General features: G+C 36.4%; 1 protein-coding gene across 2 annotated transcripts in view; it reads right to left on the bottom strand.

The window, feature by feature from the left end:
- Positions 1–22849, bottom strand: part of GRID2 (glutamate receptor, ionotropic, delta 2) — a 730075-nt gene that overhangs the window by 564767 nt on the left and 142459 nt on the right. For both annotated transcript variants that reach the window (XM_014942655.1, XM_014942664.1), the window contains exon 2: positions 1743–1898. In XM_014942655.1, coding sequence (XP_014798141.1) covers positions 1743–1898 — 156 coding nt within the window. The remainder of the gene's footprint in view (positions 1–1742; positions 1899–22849) is intronic.

The raw sequence follows: 22849 nt of genomic DNA, 5'->3' as shown, positions 1-22849 counted from the left end.
ATGTAGCTGTATTTGATTGTGCATTTACAAAAAGCAGTTTTTACTGGCAAATACTTTCTTGAACTCAACAGTATCACAACAAAACTTCCCCTCCCAACACATGGTAATAAAATTTATGTCAAGTCTACTCCGTTCACATTTCCAATATTGACTATACCATGATATTTTCAAAAATGACCAATGTAAATTTAGAAAAAAAAATAATTGAATATTGAAATATCAGGTCATTAACTCCTTTGGAATGTTCTACTTTACCAGACACTCATACTTTCTTTAAATTAGAAATAAATAAGTTCCTTATAACTTCATTCTGTGAAATAATTTGCAACTGATATCACAAAATGATAAAGGAAATTAACTGCTAAGTCTCAGTGTTAATCAATGTTAATCACAGAGCATCACCTAACGCTATCCATCCTGATCAAACTGGAAAAAAGCTTAAATACTAACAGTGCAGAAAGTAGCTAAAGAAGATTGACCTCACTTATCCATTTTCCCCCCTCTGCATTCTAAAGGTATCCAACAGCTTCAGTTTTTATGTTAGTCTTTTAGACTGAAATAGATTGAATTGATTCTAATTGGAATACTTCCAAAATCACTTCTTTTTCTGCTTCAGTTTTATCAAGCCTATACTGTAACACTTCACGTTACACAGGTCTATGCACTTGCAAAATTCAACAAAATAAAAAAAAATAATCCTAAATTCTCAAAAAATTGAGAATGTCACTGATAAGAAAATATAAGCATTGAAGACCTTCTCATTAATGTTGCTTTGTCAGTAATCCATTGAAGCCAAACAGGTACTTATTTATCTTTGTCTTCACAAGTATTGGAGCAACTCTTTGCAAATTTGCTGCTTAAATTTCAACTTCTACCTCAAGTGTCATTATAGAGCAGGCAACACGCATATAGAAAGTCATCAAAATCTTGTTTTCTTGTTAAGAAAAGTTTAATAATATACCTATGATAAACACCACCTGCATCTCAGACAGAAGCTACTGTGCCAGAACAGCAACAAAAAAAGAACGCTTAGGAAACAAATTTGAATCCATATTTCTATAAACTGCATATAGCTGTCTTTCCAGACAACTGCTCAGTCACACCAGCGATTTACTAATCCAGCTCAGAGGGATTTCAAATATTGAGTCCTGTTATCACCCTACCACTATCAGAGGTGCCCAAAGCAACATCCTCATCTCTTGTCCAGTAATTGGGGAATGACAACAGACAGACTGAGTATAAAATCATATTGGACACAGGTGCCCGAGTCATCAGGTTATCTCTAATCCCTCCTATAAAACAGGTAACTTTATCAGGTGTATGTGCTGAAAAGGTTATCCACACAAAACCCTATGTTTTCCAACTAAGTGCGTGCTGGTAGTTACATGAAATGAAACTGAAAAGTTGCATTAAGGGGTCAAAAAGTAAGGAATATTGATTTGATAATAACTTCAAAACAGCCTGCAAAAGAGGGTAGATATAAACAAACTTTGTCTGACTTTTCTGCCATTTTTCCAGAGCCTTTACTTACAAAATGGATAAGAGCTCAGTTTATAGCTTGAAGTCACTAGACCAGCACAAACCATACCAGCTCAATCCCAAATTAAATGCAATATTTGATATCCTACGTAAAAAGAAGCCAACGAAGATTACAAATGTCTTATAAAGCTAGGAAGCAATCAGGGTAGTATTTCGCATGTCTCTGCAGAAACAACAGCAGGAAATCTATTTAGACATCCTACCTTCTTGAACTGCCTGAAACGGATTGTTGCCATCCACAAATGTCACTGAACACGTGATTTTCTCTGTTTGTAAGATTTCGTCATTCTGGTTGAGGTCAGCAACTGCCATTCGAAAAACTTCCTCATCTTTTTTGGCAGATTCATCAAAAATCGCCCCTGGGGAAAAAAAAAATAAATAAAATAAAATCATGTTGCACCTTTCATCTGCAGTATCCCAAAGCATTAATCATAAGCACTTATGACATATTTTATGCTATAACATCATCCCTTCACTCATTCCCAAAAAGCAATGTTCTCAATACAGAGCCCAGAAGTTACTTCACAGTATTTCTACATTTTGATATGATTTAAGACATAAATTGAAGAGAAACACCGATTCCAGCTAGAAATATTGGGGAAATCTAGTTAAGCTCAAAACAAATTATCTGGATAGGAATACAGCCAAGAAATGAGAAACAATTACCTTTCCAGAGGTGCCATTTAATACATTGAATGACTGCAACGGGCAAGGATATACATTTAACATCATGTCTAGTCACAATTAAAAAATACAAAGTTCAAATGAGGTGAGAATAAGCCTACAATAGTAGCAGCACTGGGAAAATGAGTTAGAATTGACAACCACGATCAATAGACAGGTCAGCAGCTGATATAAACTATTTCAGGTCTAATTCCTATTGGATTTGTAAAACAACCACTCCAGCTAGCTGTCTCAGTCTTGAAGTCAGTAAATTAAGTTCAAGCAGTTAATTAAAATAATTTCTGCCTTTATAAATCTGACAGAAAGTGACTGTTCTGCCTTTTTCCCCAAAACATTCAAGCAGAGCATTGTAAACAGGAAACCATTAGACTCAGGAGGAGCTGGCAGAGGATGTCCAACCCTTGCACAACCAATTCTTCAGGTGCACTGAAAAATAACTCCAAGGCTAACCCAGAAGTTTCAGCTTCTTTTGCTTTCTTTAAACTATAGTGTCACTTTTAGCACCACTAGTCTCCTATTATTTTACATTTGCTTCTTGGATGAACTGATTACGCAGAGATGGCTTAAATTACATTATTACAGACCTATGTAAAATGCTATATTGTTTAAAACCCTCAAATCGGGGCTGTTAGATTTTCAAGCACCTTAAAGCTTTCATTTCCAGGCAGCAGACTAAAGAGACAGAAGGGATGGTTCAAAAACATACTTTTGGAAAGTGCATTTAATCATTATGAAATTTCTTCAGTCTTCAGGTTTATTTATTCTCAAGAGTCCATTGTCAATACAAAACTCAACTAAGGCAGCATACGTTGCAAGGCGGCCAAAGATAACAGACAATGCTGATCACTAATGATTTCAGGTAAATACCCTCAATCAGTGCTAAAAAGAACTGAAAAAGATCCATTTACAGGAAATGGCTACTTTAAGAGAAATAAACTTCATACACAGTGTTTATCGTGTTTTTTCCACTGACCTCCAACGCTCATCTCCCTGCCAGCACCACTCATCCTACATGAGCATCATCTCTTCCTACAATCTGACCGCTTTGACTCCAGCATTTTCCCTCCTGAAGCTGCTGCCATCTGGAACAGCTGTTCTTTACTTCTCCACCTCATTCACCTGTCATCTCTGTGCAAATCTCAGCTGAAAACATTCATTTTCTCCCTTGCTCCCATTTCTAATTTCCCTTGTTTTATCTACCTCCATAAAGCAAAGCTGCACACAGCTGAGAATACGCTTGGTATGCAGGATGCTGCAAACCGTGTCTTCTCTACAAAGACAACTATTTGTGTAACCAGGTAGCATTTAAGGATACAAAATACTTCGTCCAATGACATATATTAAAACATGTTTGTTTCTAACCTCACAGAAATGCTCAAACCAAAACCGCACATACTTCATTTTGGGGATACACCTATACTGATGATGATAACATAGCCCAGCAAAAATTATTAATAAATATTTGAAGGTATAATTTTACGTGACTACTAAGTAACAAGGTTAAAATTAAGAAGAAAAAAAAAGTTGGAAAATAATGATAGTAATTAGTCAAATTCTATCCCTGTAGAGCAATTCTGTAACAAATGCCACACTGGAAGGAAGTGAACAAACATGGGTTTCATGCACACGCACAGGGCAGCTGTTGACTATGTTGCAGAACAGCATGGAAAAACAAAGACCTTCCAGCCAACATTGCAGAGTACAGCTTCTTATTTTACAGCTGGGAAATGTCATATTAAACCTGGCTTTGTCCCCAGAATAATCCAGGTCATTTATTGAGTAGAGGATACAGAAAAGTCCAAGTTACCAGTGTTTCTTTTGCACGTGCCATCACAAAAATCCCCTTCAGCCTCACAGCCCTTCCATTGGGCAGCAGCAAACTGCTCCCAAGACAGTGCATTCACCGGACCAGGATCAAGTTTCTCGACAGATGAACCTTCTTGAAAATTTTTCTTGTTTCTTTCACACACAGATATTCCTAATAAACTCCTATGCTTTGTCTCCCATTTCTCAGCCTGACACAAATCCTACTTCTGATGGCATGTGTATGTATATGAACCAGGTTAGATGTAACTCCATGCAGTCTTCACAAATGAAGCTCTTTCTCACTGTAGTACAATTGCTCCAGTTTTGCTCTGACCACTGGCTCTATGTATCAGATTCAAATTTCAACATTTCTCCTCTAATCAACACTACATCTGACATTTTAAACAAGCTACTTCACAGAAATGAGACAGTACCTTTGCTCTAGTGTAGTAGCCTTACCTAGGCTGTACCTATCTCCATAGGTAAAACTAATAAATATGTAGGTGAATTACAAAAAAAGTTGTAACCATAGATCCTGTCTGAATTCCTGTTAGGAATTCGATTGTCTTCCTCCAGAAACTGAGGCCTTATTCATTAGAGTATCTAACTCAGCTACACAAAAAGCCTTTTCAGATATAACAAAGATGACACTGTTCCTTTCAGGAGATGGCAGTGCACAGCAGCACATGCATTACACTTCAAACAGTGATAAGAAAATTTATTTCATAATTAATTCTCAAAGTTTAATTTCAGTTTTCAATTAAAATAGAAAAAAAAACCCATCAAAAACCAAACCACAAAAACCCTGAATCATTTTGAAATTGTTCCTATTCTCATACATACATTTTTATGTCCCTGTGTTTTATTTCCACTATATTCCATGTGCCTATATATTTCTATACATTATACAGGTGAGTGACTTATTTTTCTTTGCTTGTTTTATGAAAGAAGGCTTTTCAATGAAAAGGTAAAAAGGCATTTTTTCGATTGTGCTAACATTGCTGGAATATTTTGCTTTTTCTGTAGTCTCAGAAATCATTCTTTGATTGACAGGAGTGAATTTTCTGGTGTGAAACAGTTCTATCGAAATTTTTACAGCTATCTCAAAATGCAGCCCTTAACTACTTTTGTATTAGGTATGATTTTCTTTCCCTGCTGCGGCCTGAAATCACACTAAAGTTTTGATGCTTATTCTTTCAAACTTAGCCTTTTAACCAAGTCAAACAAACAAACACACCAAATGAACAAATAAAGGATATCACACTTGAAAATTACTGCTATAGGGAGAGCTACATGCTGTCTCATTTCCTCATGTGCGACACCAAAATGAGAAAACTGGAATGACCGCAAACTTATTTGGAGTATGCGTCAAAAATGAACCCTTTCGGCTACAGGAAAAATTGTTACAAAAAGTAAGGTGTAGCTGAGGAGAGAAAACAAATTATTCCTACAGATACTGTAAAACAATCTCTAGAAACAAAACTATTTACAAAGGGGAAAAGTCTTCAGTAGATACAAAAGTAGATACCGTTCATTGTTCTTCCACCCCTACTGCTCACCTCAGCTGAAACAGACCTCACATTAAATATGTCATTTCTAACTGTACTCAAGGAGTATTCCCATGATTGCATCAGGAGCGAACATGCTGACACAGCAACTACTTTGCACCAGTTTCCCTCCCACCCCCTTTTATTAGCATATCATTACTTTCAGCTTTATTTTAGAATTGGATGAGGACAGCACAAATATAATTCTCTACTGGCTTTTTAAAAACCCTCAGCACATCAATAATGTCCTGTAGCTTAGCAGAGAATTATTTGTGTTTAACTGCCTCATTTGGACTCAACCATGTCACCAGAAATCTGTCAATTTAAATGAATATAGACCAAAACATACAAATGCTCGATAAGTTCATCATGTACCAATAACATCATTAGAAAGGCTTTTCAAAGATCCCTCGTACTAATGACCCATACATATACAAATATAATTAAATTAGATATTATCAGCTATTTCTAGAGTAATTTGCAGAGTCTACTGGTATCAGCTCAGAAAATGTAAACATGGGAGAGAAATGTCCATGCAAGGAGGAAGCATGAATAGATTTAAACCAATCACTGCTCATCTTTCTGTTGACTAAGGAAGGACAAAGTCCACTGCTTGCAGTGTTGTCAAGTATTATAATTTTATTAACTATGAAAGTATGACACTTCTGGACCTCAGTGCCCCATGTTAGTCTCAGAAAATTAAGTACTTTGTTTCAAAGAGGAGGGGGAGTACACGGATTAAATGCCATTGTGAACTGAGGTCACAGTTCAATTTCAGCACATAAATTTGATTTTTACTTTATAACAATGCACACGCATACCTCACCAATATACACTTTGCCCAATAATTTACTAGTTCACAAGTCCAGGAAAGTTTGGAGAGAAAAAAAAGAAAAAGGAGAAGTGTAAAACAGTAACGTTTTAAGCAACTATCCAACGTTCTCAGCACCTGCTCGTTCTATGAAGATTCTTTGTCCCACAGATATTGCCAGCCTATTCCATTGTCTGAATCCAATTCCACTGTATTTTCTCAACCACTGATAATACATTATTATTCTGAAGGAGAAATTTAACGCAGCTGCTAGGAGAAGGATGACCATGCTGCTAACACTCAGAACTGGAAGCTGGTGGTTTTGAGTCCTCATGGCAAACCTCATCTGAGATGTCCTGCAGGGCCATGCACACATTGACGCAGGTCTAGCTCCCCCATATGAAATAAGGTTAGGAGACATTAATTTCTTGGGGCTTAAATGAACGAGACTGATATTTGAGAACATGAAATACATTGTAGACTAAAACTCCATGTTATTTCTAGGCCAAATGAGTGCCTGGTTGGGAAAGTTTTTATAGAATCCATTCATTCTTAAGTATAATGGCAGATGCCTGGGCTATACCACATACTACCATGTCTGATTGAATGAATATATACATACAGCTTTAGAAGGCCAATTATATTATAATAGAATTACTGTCAACAAGAACAAGAGGGACTTGACATGTTTGAGAGTCTGGCTGCGCTCATGTAGGAATTTAGAAGGTCACATACAAAGACCTTCCCTCGCATACGCAGCTCCCATTATTGTGGCATTCAGCTTGCACTAATACAGCCAGACCCTAAATTTATCTTGTAACACATTTAGGGCTGCTGTTAAGTTTCTCTATATTGACTAAGAGGGAGTCGAGTACATGCAATCACATCTTGATTTTGTCAATGAAGGGAAAACATCAGCATGTTTTGCCTTTCTCTTTTAAGTTGACTAAGCTTTAAAACCCTTCAGGAAGTGTTTAGAAACCCTTTAGAAAGAGCACAGTAAGGCTGGTTTCATCGTTGCAACACCAAAGGAGCGGAAATCTTCTGTCTCCTCTGTACCAGGAGGGATACATATCCAACAGATATGTTCTCAGCTACCTTGCACATCATACTGCAGATGCCAAGCGTGACACAGGCCTTGGTGTCAAGGTCCCCAGCCCTCAGGGCCCATGGCTGACATGGGGCCAATGTGGGGCTCTAGCTCAGGGCAGAGCCAGTCCCTTGCATCCCAAGTCATCGGACTCATGCATTTGCTCCTCAGAGGCTCCCTGCTCTGCCCCACAAGGATCTTGGCCACACAGTGCATCTAGGCCAAGCCAAAACTTTTTAAAACACTAATTGTTTGTTCATTTTAAATTTTGAAGACTTTCACACCTCCCATGATGACAGTGAAAGAGACAGCATGGTAGGCCTGGGAGCACCTGTACCATCTCCTTCTATGGAGAAAGTAATGTTCCCCTGTCCACTAAACTGTAAAGGCATGACTAATTTTTCTACTTCATATCAGCTCAAGTACAGCTCAACAATTTGAACAACACATCAGCACAAATCTTTCACTAGTTATCATCAGACATATGTAAAAGAAAATTAAAATAATCAGCTTAACAGAATCCATTTGCCAACATTAAATCTACATATACGTATGGAAGGTCCACTTGTGACTCTAAGCAGCACATGTGAGACCAGAGAATCTGCAGTAAAGTTTCTGGATTACCACTGATGCAGGAACACTCAAGCAAAGGAAGCATCAGGTCCACTACTATTTTTTTTTCAATGGTCTTTTGGAAGGGTCAACTTCTGATAGAGAAGGGTTGGTATTTTTCCAGGCCATACCATGAGCAATGCCAGTTTTCCTGAGATCACTGACAGTGGTTGGCTATACATTACATACATCTGCATAGAGGTTGCTGCTATTTCCAAAACACATTCTTTAACTCACTACAATTGCATCCAGTTTTAATCTAATGAAAAGAATAGCAAAATTATTAAATACACAGTCCACACCTAGTCAGAGTATGTTAAAAAAAAAAAAAAAATTCAATCCAAAACCAAGAACTCCCCATTATTTTCAAGGGATGCCACCCTCCCTGCAAATCTTGCCATCCTGTCCTGCAATCTGGTGGACGTATACAAGCAAATTGTACATTGCTGGTATTTAAGGAATTATAAAAGTTACCGGTTTAGTTGGACATGAAAATTAAATTAAAGATTAAAGAGCTGGATTGGTGAATGAAACAGTTTTCCATCATGTTTCCCCATTCACTCCCAACGTCAGCAAATGCTTTGAATGCATGAGCCTAACTTTAGGCATATGAATAATCTCTCTCAAGTCACACCTTAAAATGAGACTCTTTGCTGAGCTTAGTGTGACATTGCCAACTTTGTATGGCACCACTTTAACCACTGCAGAAAGTGCCTCTACTCACTCTGGGAGCTATACCAAAAAATACATGTCCATTTTTTTTTCTTTTTTCAAGTGATTAACCCCCTATTCTCAGTGCAGCTACATGGCTGGAATATCATGTAAATGATACAGCAATTTCTTCTCTTTCTTGCTGTTTCTTTTCTAATGTTAAATATTTGAAGCAAAGAGGCGAATGAGGAACTTTACAGGTTTTGCAATCTGGCAAACTGCTAAAGGCAAAGTGTCTTTCAAATACAGTGAAAGCAACAACACTGCAGTTATCATATAAACACAGAAAGTCTCTCCATTCTTCTGCTGAAGCAAGGCTGTTTTTTAATGTCCCACTCTTACAGTAAAGCAACCAAGATAGCTCTGCTTGTTTCTGAAGTACGTTATTTGTTTTAAATGAGGGTATTCCACTGCATTACACCTTTTCTTTTTTAATTTACCTTTTTTTCTCTCTAGAGTATACTACCCAGTTTTGGAAGTATTAAGGTGGCTTGACAGGTTGACAAAGAAAATAAAGACTCAGCTTTTTATGAGCTTTTCCTAACAGATTTACATATGGTGAGAGCCAATGCTTCAGATATTGTATGTCAAACCTATTAATTATAAAGCCATATAGAACTTCTAGGAAAGCTGAAACACAAGCCTGAAGGTATGGAATCAATTGTCTTTGCATTGCCTTTACAAAATTTAATTTTAATATATTTAGAGGTAGTCTGGGGTCAATTCAGGTGCTGCAGATCTGTGGAGCTCTTAGGAAACGCTGAGAATTACTGCTCTCACAGTTTTCAGTACCAATATGCACACCGGATTTAACATTTTTTGTCTGTTTAAGTCTATTGCAACATTTGGATACACACCAGTGTCATTGCAAACTATGTTCACATTTGGAAAGAACAAATTCCAAGATCTTATCCTCTTTATCTACACTGTCTGTCAAGCATATATGCACACACACGAACACTTTCCAGTCACCATTGATCTGTTTCAAGCTCATCTTGACAGATATTTCAAATTGTTCTCAAGTTCTAAACCACCATTTTACACTTATATTTAATACAACAAATAGTACAATTTGTCAAAATAATCTGCTGAGTCTCATTAAAAAAAACAGCTGTCTTATGGTGTTCCCTCTCTGGGAAGGGTTATTGTTGGCTAGAGAGTATGAGGAGGGCAGAGGGAGAGAAAGGCAAAACATTAGGGTTCTACTAAAAAATGTATTTATTCAAGTGCATTTTTTTTCTATGCAACATATAATCAAAGGCATCTTAAAAAGGCAATTCTATAAAATCTCCTGATAAATAATTAAGTCCCTTCTCAATTGCTCTACATTCTCATTAACTTAAGTGATCCTTCAGTAGAAAATGAGTGTAAAAACTACTATATCAAAGGAATAACAATTGACATACTTCTTGCATTTTTTATAGCCAACTAATTGATTGCACAAATTGCAGAGCCACAAAGAATTTGTTCCTGCAAATTGAAAAATACTGCAGAAATACCTGTTGCGGCATTGGAGACTGCTATCTACTTCTGTAGATGCAGCAGGGCACAATATTATCATCATATAAACAATACATTTTAAACACAATGTACCTTTCACAGGATAAGAATTAAGATATCTTCTGTGCACTGTTCCACTATAAACTTGATGTGGTGATTAACTATGGTGATAATATCTTCATATTCATTATGCAACAAATGAGCTGATAATAATGAGAGGCTTTTCATGTTTTCTATCATATCCATAACTATCAAGTTGGGGTCTAGCTGTGAAAAGCATCTGGTTTGGTAGATATTATTGCCACATTATTCATATCCCATACAGAAAGTTAGCATGATGATCATAAATTTGCTGGATAGCGTGTGCATTCTTGGAAAAAAAAAAAAAAAAAACTCTTTATCTACACTGTCTGTCAAGCATATATGCACACACACGAACACTTTCCAGTCACCATTGATCTGTTTCAAGCTCATCTTGACAGATATTTCAAATTGTTCTCAAGTTCTAAACCACCATTTTACACTTATATTTAATACAACAAATAGTACAATTTGTCAAAATAATCTGCTGAGTCTCATTAAAAAAACCAGCTGTCTTATGGTGTTCCCTCTCTGGGAAGGGTTATTGTTGGCTAGAGAGTATGAGGAGGGCAGAGGGAGAGAAAGGCAAAACATTAGGGTTCTACTAAAAAATGTATTTATTCAAGTGCATTTTTTTTCTATGCAACATATAATCAAAGGCATCTTAAAAAGGCAATTCTATAAAATCTCCTGATAAATAATTAAGTCCCTTCTCAATTGCTCTACATTCTCATTAACTTAAGTGATCCTTCAGTAGAAAATGAGTGTAAAAACTACTATATCAAAGGAATAACAATTGACATACTTCTTGCATTTTTTATAGCCAACTAATTGATTGCACAAATTGCAGAGCCACAAAGAATTTGTTCCTGCAAATTGAAAAATACTGCAGAAATACCTGTTGCGGCATTGGAGACTGCTATCTACTTCTGTAGATGCAGCAGGGCACAATATTATCATCATATAAACAATACATTTTAAACACAATGTACCTTTCACAGGATAAGAATTAAGATATCTTCTGTGCTCTGTTCCACTATAAACTTGATGTGGTGATTAACTATGGTGATAATATCTTCACATTCATTATGCAACAAATGAGCTGATAATAATGAGAGGCTTTTCATGTTTTCTATCATATCCATAACTATCAAGTTGGGGTCTAGCTGTGAAAAGCATCTGGTTTGGTAGATATTATTGCCACATTATTCATATCCCATACAGAAAGTTAGCATGATGATCATAAATTTGCTGGATAGCGTGTGCATTCTTGGAAAAAAAAAAAAAAAAAGAAACCTGATACTGTACATTCAGAGCTTGCTTATATGCTGTTTTAGAACCAGAGCAAACACTTATTTGATATGTCATTTCATCATTTTTATTAGCCCCTACTTGTGGATGCAAGAACACCTCACAAAGAAAGGTCAACAAGGATGACTGCATCCTAAAAAACCCTAAATTGTTGTTAAGCATTTGTCATTGCTTAATATCTTATGCTCTCATACTCTGCTCTGCCTCTACATACAATTCTGCTTTGTAATTTTTGAAAGACAAACTAATGCTTTAATTAACCAAATGATGCAGACTGCTAGGTAGATATGGAGGGAAGACTACTGCCAAACCATTTCTTTATGACATGGTGCAGCTACAGCACCTTACTTCACTAGCAGCTGAACTTTGTGCAGAATGAGATTAGGATATGCTATAGATGTTGTTAATACATAACCATATGCCTACATACACACACAGAGATGTAAAAGTGCAAAGATTACAGTGTGAGATTTTTCTGGAGCGCATTTTTCTGCTTTTTCCTTCCTATTTCACTTTAAAATTTACACAAGACTTTTGCTCCAAATAGTTTAACCATTTCATGCAGTAGAGCAGCCTGGCTTACAAGACTGAAATACAGGTGTTGACACAAAAGATCACCATTGGGAGAGCACTACAGAATAAGAGGTTATTTCTTGAGCACCACAATATAAAAATCCATTCATGGTACAAAATAAGACAGAGAGGTGCTGAGTCAGTGTATTATAGACTCACAGAATGGTTTGGGTTGGAAGGGACCTTTAAAGATTATCTAGTCCAACCCCCCTGCCATGGGCAAGGACATCTTTCACTAGATCAGACTGCTCAAAGCCCCAGTCAACCTGACCTTGAACACTTCCAATGATGGGGTATCCACACCTCCTCTAGGTACCAAAGAGAAGTACAGACAGATACCTCTTAAAGATATTGGTTTCAAAAATCTATCTGATTCCACGTGTAACGTTGTAAATTCCATATTCAAGGATTAAATAACATCAGGGAGGAAAGCAGCAGTGAAACACTGTTTTAAGTGCCTGTCTGAAAATGCTAAGGCTGACTCTGAAATTAAGCCTTTTCTTAAACAGCTTTTCTTTTCTATTCTTTAGAGCAGCTTTTTATTCTGCTGGAGGAGAGATGCATTCAGCAAATCTACACACCAACACCCTCTTTAAATGATAATGGGAGAAACCAAACAAATTAGTCTCATAATCATCTAGCCCATTTTCTTGCCAAGACAGGACTCTCCTGTAGAGTGCAATTCACATTCCAGTTGAAAATTAACATATGTAACCTCTTTCACTCTCATGTCACACAAAGGGTAACAAATCTGGCAGCAATCGGTTTCCAATTTCAACACAAAACCCACATATTAAAATGCCCTGAGAAATAGCCATTTTCCAAAAAGGGTATAAATGACCCTGTTTCTACTAACAGGCTTCTTATTTATTTCTCAGTACAGATTTTACTGAAATAGTTTTACTCCCCTTAATTGTAAACTTCATATTTTATCACTTTGGTAAAAGGGCAACCCATACTGGTCTAAAATTTGCTCTCCAAATACTCAGAGCTATGAGCTTAAAGTGACTTCATGGTCCTGGATGCTGAATACTTAAATTCCTTACCATTCTTTATAGAAGACAGTGTCGTATCATCTTTGTAGTTCTTACTCATCTTAGAACAATTCCTACTTTCAAAACTCATAATTTACACGTGTTTATAAAAAAACCAAACTCTCAGATTGAAAAAAAAGACTGCAAGATAAGTTGAGTTAAACTTTTTATTTCAAAATTTTACCCTATAAGTTCTGGTAATGATGCTTCTATTTCATGAAGGGCGGATGACGAAGCAAAGAATAAGGAAAGCTTAATGTCATTCTACATGACACACACCAAATATGACCAAAAAGGTCTGCTTTAAGTTCAATTCTCTGCTGCAATTTGACTACATGATTTATTTTTAATAACCCCACAGTTCTTCACCAATATAAAGTTCTTTGAAAATCGTAACATTGTCATATGAAATGCCTGTGAATTTACACTTCCCAAAGCCTCACTGCAAGTTAATTAAATGTAGTCAAGTTCTGCTAAAGAGTAGTTTCCAAGGTGCAATGTATGTCTGTAATTTTTTTTTTAAATCAAGTCATAGTTTCTGATTTTAAGAACAGCTGTTTCTTCCACTGGATTCTACTATTTCTGTGGTCTTAGAAGGCAAAATTAAAAGGTAGAAATGGGGCAGCAGCTGAGCTATTTCCATAATCTGTGGGTATGCCAGACTCCTCTTTCAATTCAAATATTCCCTTCCTCTTTCACACATTCATAGAAGACTTCCTAAAGTAGTGCTGTGCAATGGACTACTTACAAACCTGTGGCTGAAAACCTATTGCTCTGTCATTTAAAGAAATAAAAATAGAAAGATAAAAAAAAAAAAGCATGTCAATCTCCAGCTCCAGGTTCACAGTTGCTTTAAACTGAAATCACCCCAAATTCACAAATATTTTTGAGAAACAAGCCTCAGCTTTTACTATTTTTTTTAAAATGAAATCTAAAACCATACAATTGGTTTAAGTTTTCTCCTGTCAAGAACTGATTATAAAAAGCCATATGCAAATGAATAATTATATTCCCATTTTAGAGATTAAGGAATATTAAGCAGATGTGCAGTGACTTGCTCAGACACTCAATAATTAGTCACCTGTCAAAACCAGAAAAATCTAATAAAGAACTGATTATTCAAAGTACCCATCTATATTTCTACCACTTAACACATATAATCTTGGAACACTGATATTAAAATAACACTAAGTATGCTATTATTGTAGATCACACTTTATCTGAAAATTCCATAGGAAAAAAGGTTTTTTGTGGGTTTTTTTTTGTTTGTTTGGAAAGGTTTAGAAGGGGAGGATGTGGGTTTTGTTTTGTTTTGTTTTCTGGGGTATTTTTGGTTGGTTGGTTGGTTGCGTTTTTTAAGTGAAGTAGCTGTAACTGAAGGTGACAAAAACTTTAACATCTTATTGAAATTAGAAAAAAAAATGCAAGCTAGAAAGTAGCTAAAGAAAGTATAAGTTAAAATTATACAGGAAGACCAAGAAAAAGTACTGTGTCACCAACCATATTCAAATCTAAAAATGCAGTTTAGAGACTGGAAAATGAAGAAAAAAAAAAAATCCAGAAGTGATATTTGCAGAGGAATAAAAATTGTTGTTAATAGTGTATGATCTCTACTGATCAATTCAAGTTTGTAAGGAGCCAAAGTGAGAAAGAAGCACTTTAACAGCAGCCAGTTGTAGACAGCAGATCATTTTGAGAAAAAAAAGTATTAATTTACAAAAGTGATAAAAAAGAACCAGCAAAAGCCCCACTACCATGAAAAAAGATTTTCTTTCTAGCAAAGCACTAATATAACCTAAAATAGTTCCTTTTACCAACATCCTGGGCACAAATCAAGGTTTTGTTTTCTTTGAGTCAGCAGAACAGTACCTGTAAGCAATGTGCATTTTATTTTCTGTCACATTTGATAAATACCCAAGTGATGAAACCCATGCAAGAAGCATAACCTTCATACTATTCTTCTTGTAGTCACTTTTAGTATCAGCAACTCTCCCAACTCCTAGTTTAAGAGACATTTCTTACAAACTACTTCTGCAACTTTGAGAAAACTACCCCAGTAATAACTCTATGTAGGAAATATAAATATTAAAAGAAATCGGGAAATAATTTTACAAAACAGAAGGACACATGTTACATTCAGCCCTGGAATCCAAATTCTGCCCTCCTTTGCATTTAATTAATTCAGTGGATATGTTTGGCTCCATTTTCCAGTTATTTCTGCCTTAATCAAGTCCTTTTATGATTTGGGAAAAGATGAGTAGACTTAGCTCACACTAAATTTGCCTGCAGGCATGTCACATGATTAGACAAAAAGCTTTAAAATTTGTCTACAAGTTTTGGATCTCATTATTACTGTGTCAATAATTACTGCACGATTCTAATTAACTATTATTGTATTATTACCAATTAATACAGAATACTTTGAGTATATTGTTGCACATTTTACCTGGGAGAAAGTTGAATTAATTACTCCACAAGACTATATATGAATATAAATGCTAATATAAGACTATGCCTAATATGAATACCTCTTGTGCCCAGAACCCCTGGTACTCGATTTCCTTACCTTTCCTTAGTAAAAACCCTGCAAAATACAGCACTGCTACAGGGAATCCTCAGCAGACTGTTTGAAACATACTGGTTTCTTAGACCAACTTTTTTTTTAATATATATTTCTCTTGTTGGCCTGTTTCCAAGCCAAAAGAGGACACCTAAATATTCGATATTTAATAGTAATGCAAAAGACATTTATAGGAATTAGATCGCAGCTGCATATGACTCCAAATCCCTAATTTTTAAAAGAGGGTACTTTTCTGAAGTCATGTTTCTCCATCATCACGATACAATCATTTACTGTTTGCAACAAAGTGAATTTTACTGTAGGATAAAATTCCAGAGGAAGAGAAAAACTATACTGCCCAGGAATTAAGAGCTATATACATGCTGCATAACAACAGAGTATGTATACTAAAGTGGTCCTTAACGAAGTGGAATATTTACTGAATAGGACTACAGCAAGTATTCACATCTAGATCTCCTCTTCCATAACTTCTGGATACAATGCAATGAGAGTCTGTACTCAGATATGCAGCTCTAAAATCAAATTGTAGGTTACAATCCACAGTGTCACGAACAAAATTTAACTTCCTCTTGAAAAAAAAAATAATCAAAACTCAAAAATAGCTGATGGTCTACAGAAGAAAAAATATTTCACTTATTTTCTGGACAGCAGAGCATCTTCACCAATGCTCTACGTCCATCTGCTGCAGAGTACCAGGACTCTGTGATGATGGCCGGGACATTTTCATGGGACAGTTTAAACTCCTGAACTAGACTAAAACTGAGCAGAGATCTTGAGTGCTTTTTACAAGCTGTTTGATAATGTCCTAACATACAAGAGGAAATTGCAGGACGCCTCTACAATCCACTATGCTTCATAGGTAAGGGAGTTCATGCATCTGACTCCTGTAGAAGATTCAAGGCTGTAAATCCCAAAGGACTTTCATACTATACTTCTCTGCTTCTCACAACTTGGGAAAGACCAAGGTTTGAAAGCACACCTTTGTCATCAGCTATGCTTACAGAAACCAAGATGCATTCTGGTTGAAGTCTCAGCTTTCCTCTTCGGTCATCTCAAAACAAACATAACCACAATACACACATACAGACTATGAGTGTTTCTGATCTACGCTCCAGCAGCTGATACAAGTTTGATGCCTGCATAAATTTTTACTCTGCTGAACATATAAAACTGGCTATTCCACCTCATATAAACTGGCTTGGGAATAATTACTTATCCTGAGAAGCTTTTAGTCTCTATTTCCACTTATGTATTCAGGCACAGAGGAATAAGATATGTGCAGAAAATTAGGAAGAAAACTATTACTTAGGCTTGAAGATGAATGACTTAACATATTTTGCTTCTCTAATTACTTCAAAAAAATTTTTATATGAGGTGGCAGGGAAGTTCCTTTTCCTACCTATGCAGGGTATATAAATAAAAACACCACTCTACAAGGTCACGTTGTTATATTTACAGTGTGGAATAAGCCACCCTGCAATATGAAATTCATGGAAACTTTGAAAAATGAAAATGCATATACAAGCTCAGAGAAGAGGAACACTGTATCTGTGCATACTCATGCATACACACTCTTTAAAAGAAAGTGAAGACACAAAAGAACGTTTCCGCAAAGAGAAATGGCACACTGCATTTTCGACATGCAGGAAGAGCATTCCAAAAACGTAATAAAAATTGGTCAGGTAGAAGTCATTTGGGATGTATGGGTTCTATCCTAGAACTTATAAGAACAACAAAGCTAATGAAGACTAACTGTTCCATAACAATTCTTCAGCGTTAGCATATGTAGTCTATTACATATGAGTTTACATCTCCAGCTTCATTTTTCAGACATTGTTAGAACCCCGAAGAATAAGGACCTCAAAGTGAAAAAGCAGCAAATCTGGAAAAAATAGCTTGTAGGGTCAGTTCTGCTTCCTTTAAGTAAACACTTATGAGGCTGAGTCATTATAAAACCACATAATTTTCACCAAAATTTCCACAAATACACTCTGTCATCTTCCACATGACTGTAGAAGAGCCCAATTACCATACTACAAATATATTTTTGCATATTATCTGCCTTTTTTGCACTTGTTCTTTTTGTATTAGGATACTTTATTCTTAGAAATATGCAGAAGAGTTAGAGGGAATTCCAGGAACAAAAATAATATATGAATTCACATTAAGAGGTGGGAAAATGTATGTGCAATAAGATCATCAAATAATGATTAAGAGTGATTGAGCCGCCATAATCACTGCTTAAATGCAAGAGGGGAAATATTTTCTAATAAACTCCCATAATGAGATTATTTTTTCTAAGAATCCAGCAGTAAACAGCAACCCATACACCTTTCATGGATACTATCTTTGTTTTGTAACCTGCGTTTCCAAAAACATTTGAAGAATCAATTGCAATCTGGAATTCTCCACTTGTTTAATAAATCAATCTGCTTTTGAAAATATCTTCCAGTATCTCCTGGGCTGCTTTTTTGCTTTTTGCAGCCTTTTCACTATCAAATGCTGTATTCATTTCTTAGCAATGATATCAACGTTTTGGTATCATCCTCTGAAAGTAAACAGTAGAACCAGCTTTCAACGAGTGTGTGATGGCTCTACTGTAAAACATGCAAGCACAAGGTTACCCTCAGATGCTGGAAATAGTTAACTGTGTTTTTAAAAAAATATTGATTACAAATTCAATAAAAAGAGGTCTTACAAAAAAAGTGGGTTTTAGGAAGCAAGCAGGAAAACTGTAATATTAATCACTACAGAGAGACTAACCTGCCTTTCACCTACTTACGCTGTTCATGTACTGAAACACTCTTCGTAGGGGTATAATCAAGTGCTTCTTTGAGAAACTAGAACTAATTTTCAGGAAGATTTTTTATGACACATTTCCTGAGAAACCTGAAAAACTCCGTGGGTTTCAGGAAGAGCTTGACACTTGACCCACATTCTTCGATAGATTATCAACACACACAGGACTGCTCAGTATCTCCACACGGCTTGAGCACATATCATCATCTTTAAAACAAAACCATTCAAAACCAGAGTCTCACCAAGTATTAGAGATTCAATTCTGGCAAGGCACAGAAATTAAGCAGACAGAAAGGTTTTTATCAATCATGGGAAACCAATGCTAAGAGCTTAGCTCTTACTTCAGGGAGCAACAATTCACCAGAAGATACAGACTGAAATGCTTCATCAGGAATTCCCGTATATCCATCAGTTCAAGTTCCACTATAAATGAATTGAATATGCATTTATATGTATATATTTGAATATATAAAAAAGCAAGTATATTCAATAATTGCAACTGCTACAAACAGAAATCCATAATTGGAGGTTCACTTTTACATGTAATTTTCAACTATCTCTCTTGTGACATTAAAGGGCTTGGCAGATGATTAAATAGTGGCCAGAGGTTGTACTTAAAAGAAAAATGCAGCATGGGCTGCACGTCAGCTGCAAGGTAAACACGTTCTTGAAGAGCAGCTGATCACGCGCCACCCTAGGACTCAATGCAGTTGAGGTAATCTGAACCATAAAATCAGCATTTATAGGGTGCAGTGTTTTTCCTACACATTTAGCAGGCCTAAATACTGTGCTGTGTAGCACAAGAGAAAAGCTTACCCAGTCAACACTCACTAGGCTGATTTATATAATAGGCCTTTCTTATGCATACATATTATTCTTCAGCATCATTTCTATTAAGTTACCAGATCTTTTAAAGCTGCTCGCTAATCAAAATCCCAACAGAACCATCCGTTTGCAGCTGAAGAATACAGCATGAAGGAAACCTCTCTGTATACTGTGTGAGGAAGAGACACTTCCTGCAGCTTTGCTGCCTTAGAGAGGCAGGCACGCCAAGTGCTGACAGGAGAGTGAATAGAGCCAGTCATGCTAAACATGCATCCTATTGTTTTGGGCTGTGTCGGTCAGATCCACTGTCAACACATTTTCTGTTTCTCCCTCTGCCTCCCCCCCCCACCATCTTTTGTTGCTGTTGTTGGCAACTTATACTCATCCCGTTGGATTCAAGAAGAATATGCTGCAAACCATGGCACATCTGCCGGAGCCACTCTTTTAAAGAAACACATGCACATTTACTGTTGGTTGGGTTTTTTTGAAAGGACTCCAAAAATAATCCCTTGGGAAGCAGGAAGTAGTTTTCCCCTTTTGAAACTAAACCAATCTCTTGGGAAAATTCACTGTATTCCCTCCTCACTATAAGGATGAGAGTTTCAAAAGAAGGTGCTGGCTGAGGGGGGACACATCTTTCCCATGGATGCACCTGAGCTGCCATACACACTTATATTTATGTATACACATAGGTGTGCATCTATTATTATTTCTTTTCAATGACTAGGTTCTGAAGCAAGTAGTCTTCTAAATTTAATCCTGCTCTTTTTAAAGGCAGGCAGCCTGACCACTCATTTGATCAATAACAATCTAAGCCAGGTCTGTGTTTGTGGGTAGAAAGAGCTCATGTTTAGTTAGAAACCTCAACATGGGACATGCAAGTTGGCATTCAAATGTGGGTGAAGTCTGAATATGCTACAGGTATTTGAATTCCTATTCTATTGCTTTTAATGAAAAAATACAGCTTTTCTACATTTTTGTTCTCATCCATGTAAAGAAATAATTCTTTAAGCCAAAATAAAATTTTAAAAAATGAAACAAATCTTAGCAAATGCTAATGAAAACTGTTTAATCTTGTAGAGAGATTTATAGGTGATAAGGTGAAAATAAGAAAAAAAGGCATTATCCTCCGGGAAAATATTTTACCTGCAGTATCAGAAATATACACATTTCCTGAAAAAACACCGTCCAGTACTTCAGTGAGGTCTGGACCTTATTCACATGGGTTGTTCTTTTCTGTCAGTAAACGAACATGTGGGTAAACCACACCTCAAAAAAGCATGAGGGCTAATGTAGATTCAAGCTCAGAACTTCTGGAGCAAGGACAGTGACTTGCAAGACCTAAAAAGTCAACGACAAGCCAGAAGGCTGCTTTGGTTTTGTTTCATTTTCAAAACAGATTAAACCAGCAACTGGCCTTGAGCTTAAAGAACAACAAAATGTATGCACGCTGCAAACTGGTTCCTTTCAGGTTTCCCCTTAGGGAAAGCAACATTTGTCAGGGTAGGAAATGCCATCTCTTGCCTTCCCTGTGGCCAAGTAAAGGAACTGCCTAAAGAGATGCTTATACTGCAGCCACTGTGAATGAAATCAAAAGATGATGAAAAGATAAGTTGCCAGGGTTCTGGCCTACACACATTTGAAGGAAGACTGAAATTACAACCTACAGGGAAAGCTGTCAAAGAAATGGATGGCAGAAAGTCACCCTTCTAGATAAAACAGGAAAGTCTGTGATATCTATTCTTTATCAATCACACAGACTGCATCACATTACTCTTTTTAACCCTCAAGCTTCAGGAAGTAAGACAGGCTTCTAAGCATCCCTACGCTATTGCAAAGGCAGAGAACCAAATGAGAAATGAATGATGGGTAGAGTGGCATCAAGAAACCCAGAGGCCAATCAAACTGTTTCAGGAAAGTTTGGGCACCCACAAAAAAGCAGAATATTTTCTAAGCTGCAAGCCTAAAACTGGCATCCAGAAGTTGAATAAACAGCATAGCCCCCTTCTAGGAAGAGGATCATGGCTCCCCGGAATATGATTTAAAAAAAAAAAAAAAAACAACCCAACAAAAAACCAAAAACCACACCACCAACCAACCAACAAAAACGACATGTATTTTTAAGGGATTATTGAGCAAAATAGCATTTCTGAGATGCACCATATGCAAAGTTTGGAAACAAAAGAACAGATTCTCCCTGGCAATTATTCACACCTACATGCTTCAACTTTAACTTGTTAACTGGGTAATAAGATTGATTACCAAATAATACCGTTTTCATCCAGTGAGAAAGAAACTTGTTATATGACCTCAGTCTACAACACAATGAAGCGTGGGTCCTCTTAAGAAGTCTCATTAATTTCTTCTTTAATCTTGGTTTCCCGTGTTCTGTTCACTAACACCTGGATCCTTTTTTGTACTCTCTCTTCTCACCTCCCGTCTTTCCCTCTCCGCCTTAGCTCCAATTTTTTTCTCTGCTCCATTTACCACACTATCTCCCATCTAGTCCTAGCTTCATCCTCTCAGCCTTTGCATTCCTTTGCAGTCTCTCAGGAACATGTATTGCAATCATACTTCTAAATTCTAGTGAATCTTTAGAATATAAATACAAAGTTTAAAAATGAAACAGGAAAAGGTAACAAAATAAGTCTAATCACTTATGTTTTCTATTTTCCATCCCATACTTTTACTCTCAGTTAGACATTTAGAGTGACTTCTTCAAAACAAAGCTATTTAAAAGAAATTGTGACTTCAGTTTCCCTGGTTTCCAGCTGTAGTGTTACCTTAGAGTTGCATATCTATTTATTTTCCATGACAAACCCTAATTGCTGTGCTCCTTCTACATCCACTTTCTTGCAAACTAAACACAAATAAGTAGGTGGAGAAGTAAATGCAGGTTGCTAGAAAGGAGCAGAGACATTAAGAGAAAACTCTATTTTTATAAATCAGCTGAATTCAGGAGCCTACATCAGATTTTAATCAACATAATTAAATTATGATTGGCTGCTTGCAAATGGAAATAAGAGCAGAATAGGTCATCATTTATATTTTGGCCCTATTTTTTGACAGAAAAAATAACATATTTCCAAAGGCTTCTGAGAATAGTTACTTTCCAATCCCACAGAAATTGTATGAAGATAAGCACATGAAGAAGTGTGCGATGTTTTGCCACTACAGTGGTTTGGGCTAAGTATCATCCATCACCATTAGAGCACTGAGGCGGAATTTGCCTTGACCTCAGATTTGTTTGCAACCCAAGAGGGAGGAAAAAAAAAAAAAGAAGTAAATGTCTATGTTCTAAGGGAATGCAAATGAATTTATCAAAGTGAGAATTCAGGAAGTCAG

Source organism: Calidris pugnax, unplaced genomic scaffold (genome assembly GCF_001431845.1).
Source record: "Calidris pugnax isolate Ruff unplaced genomic scaffold, ASM143184v1 scaffold15, whole genome shotgun sequence".
In the NCBI taxonomy this organism is placed as follows: Eukaryota; Metazoa; Chordata; class Aves; order Charadriiformes; family Scolopacidae; genus Calidris; species Calidris pugnax.
This window is presented reverse-complemented; position numbering and strand designations above follow the sequence as displayed.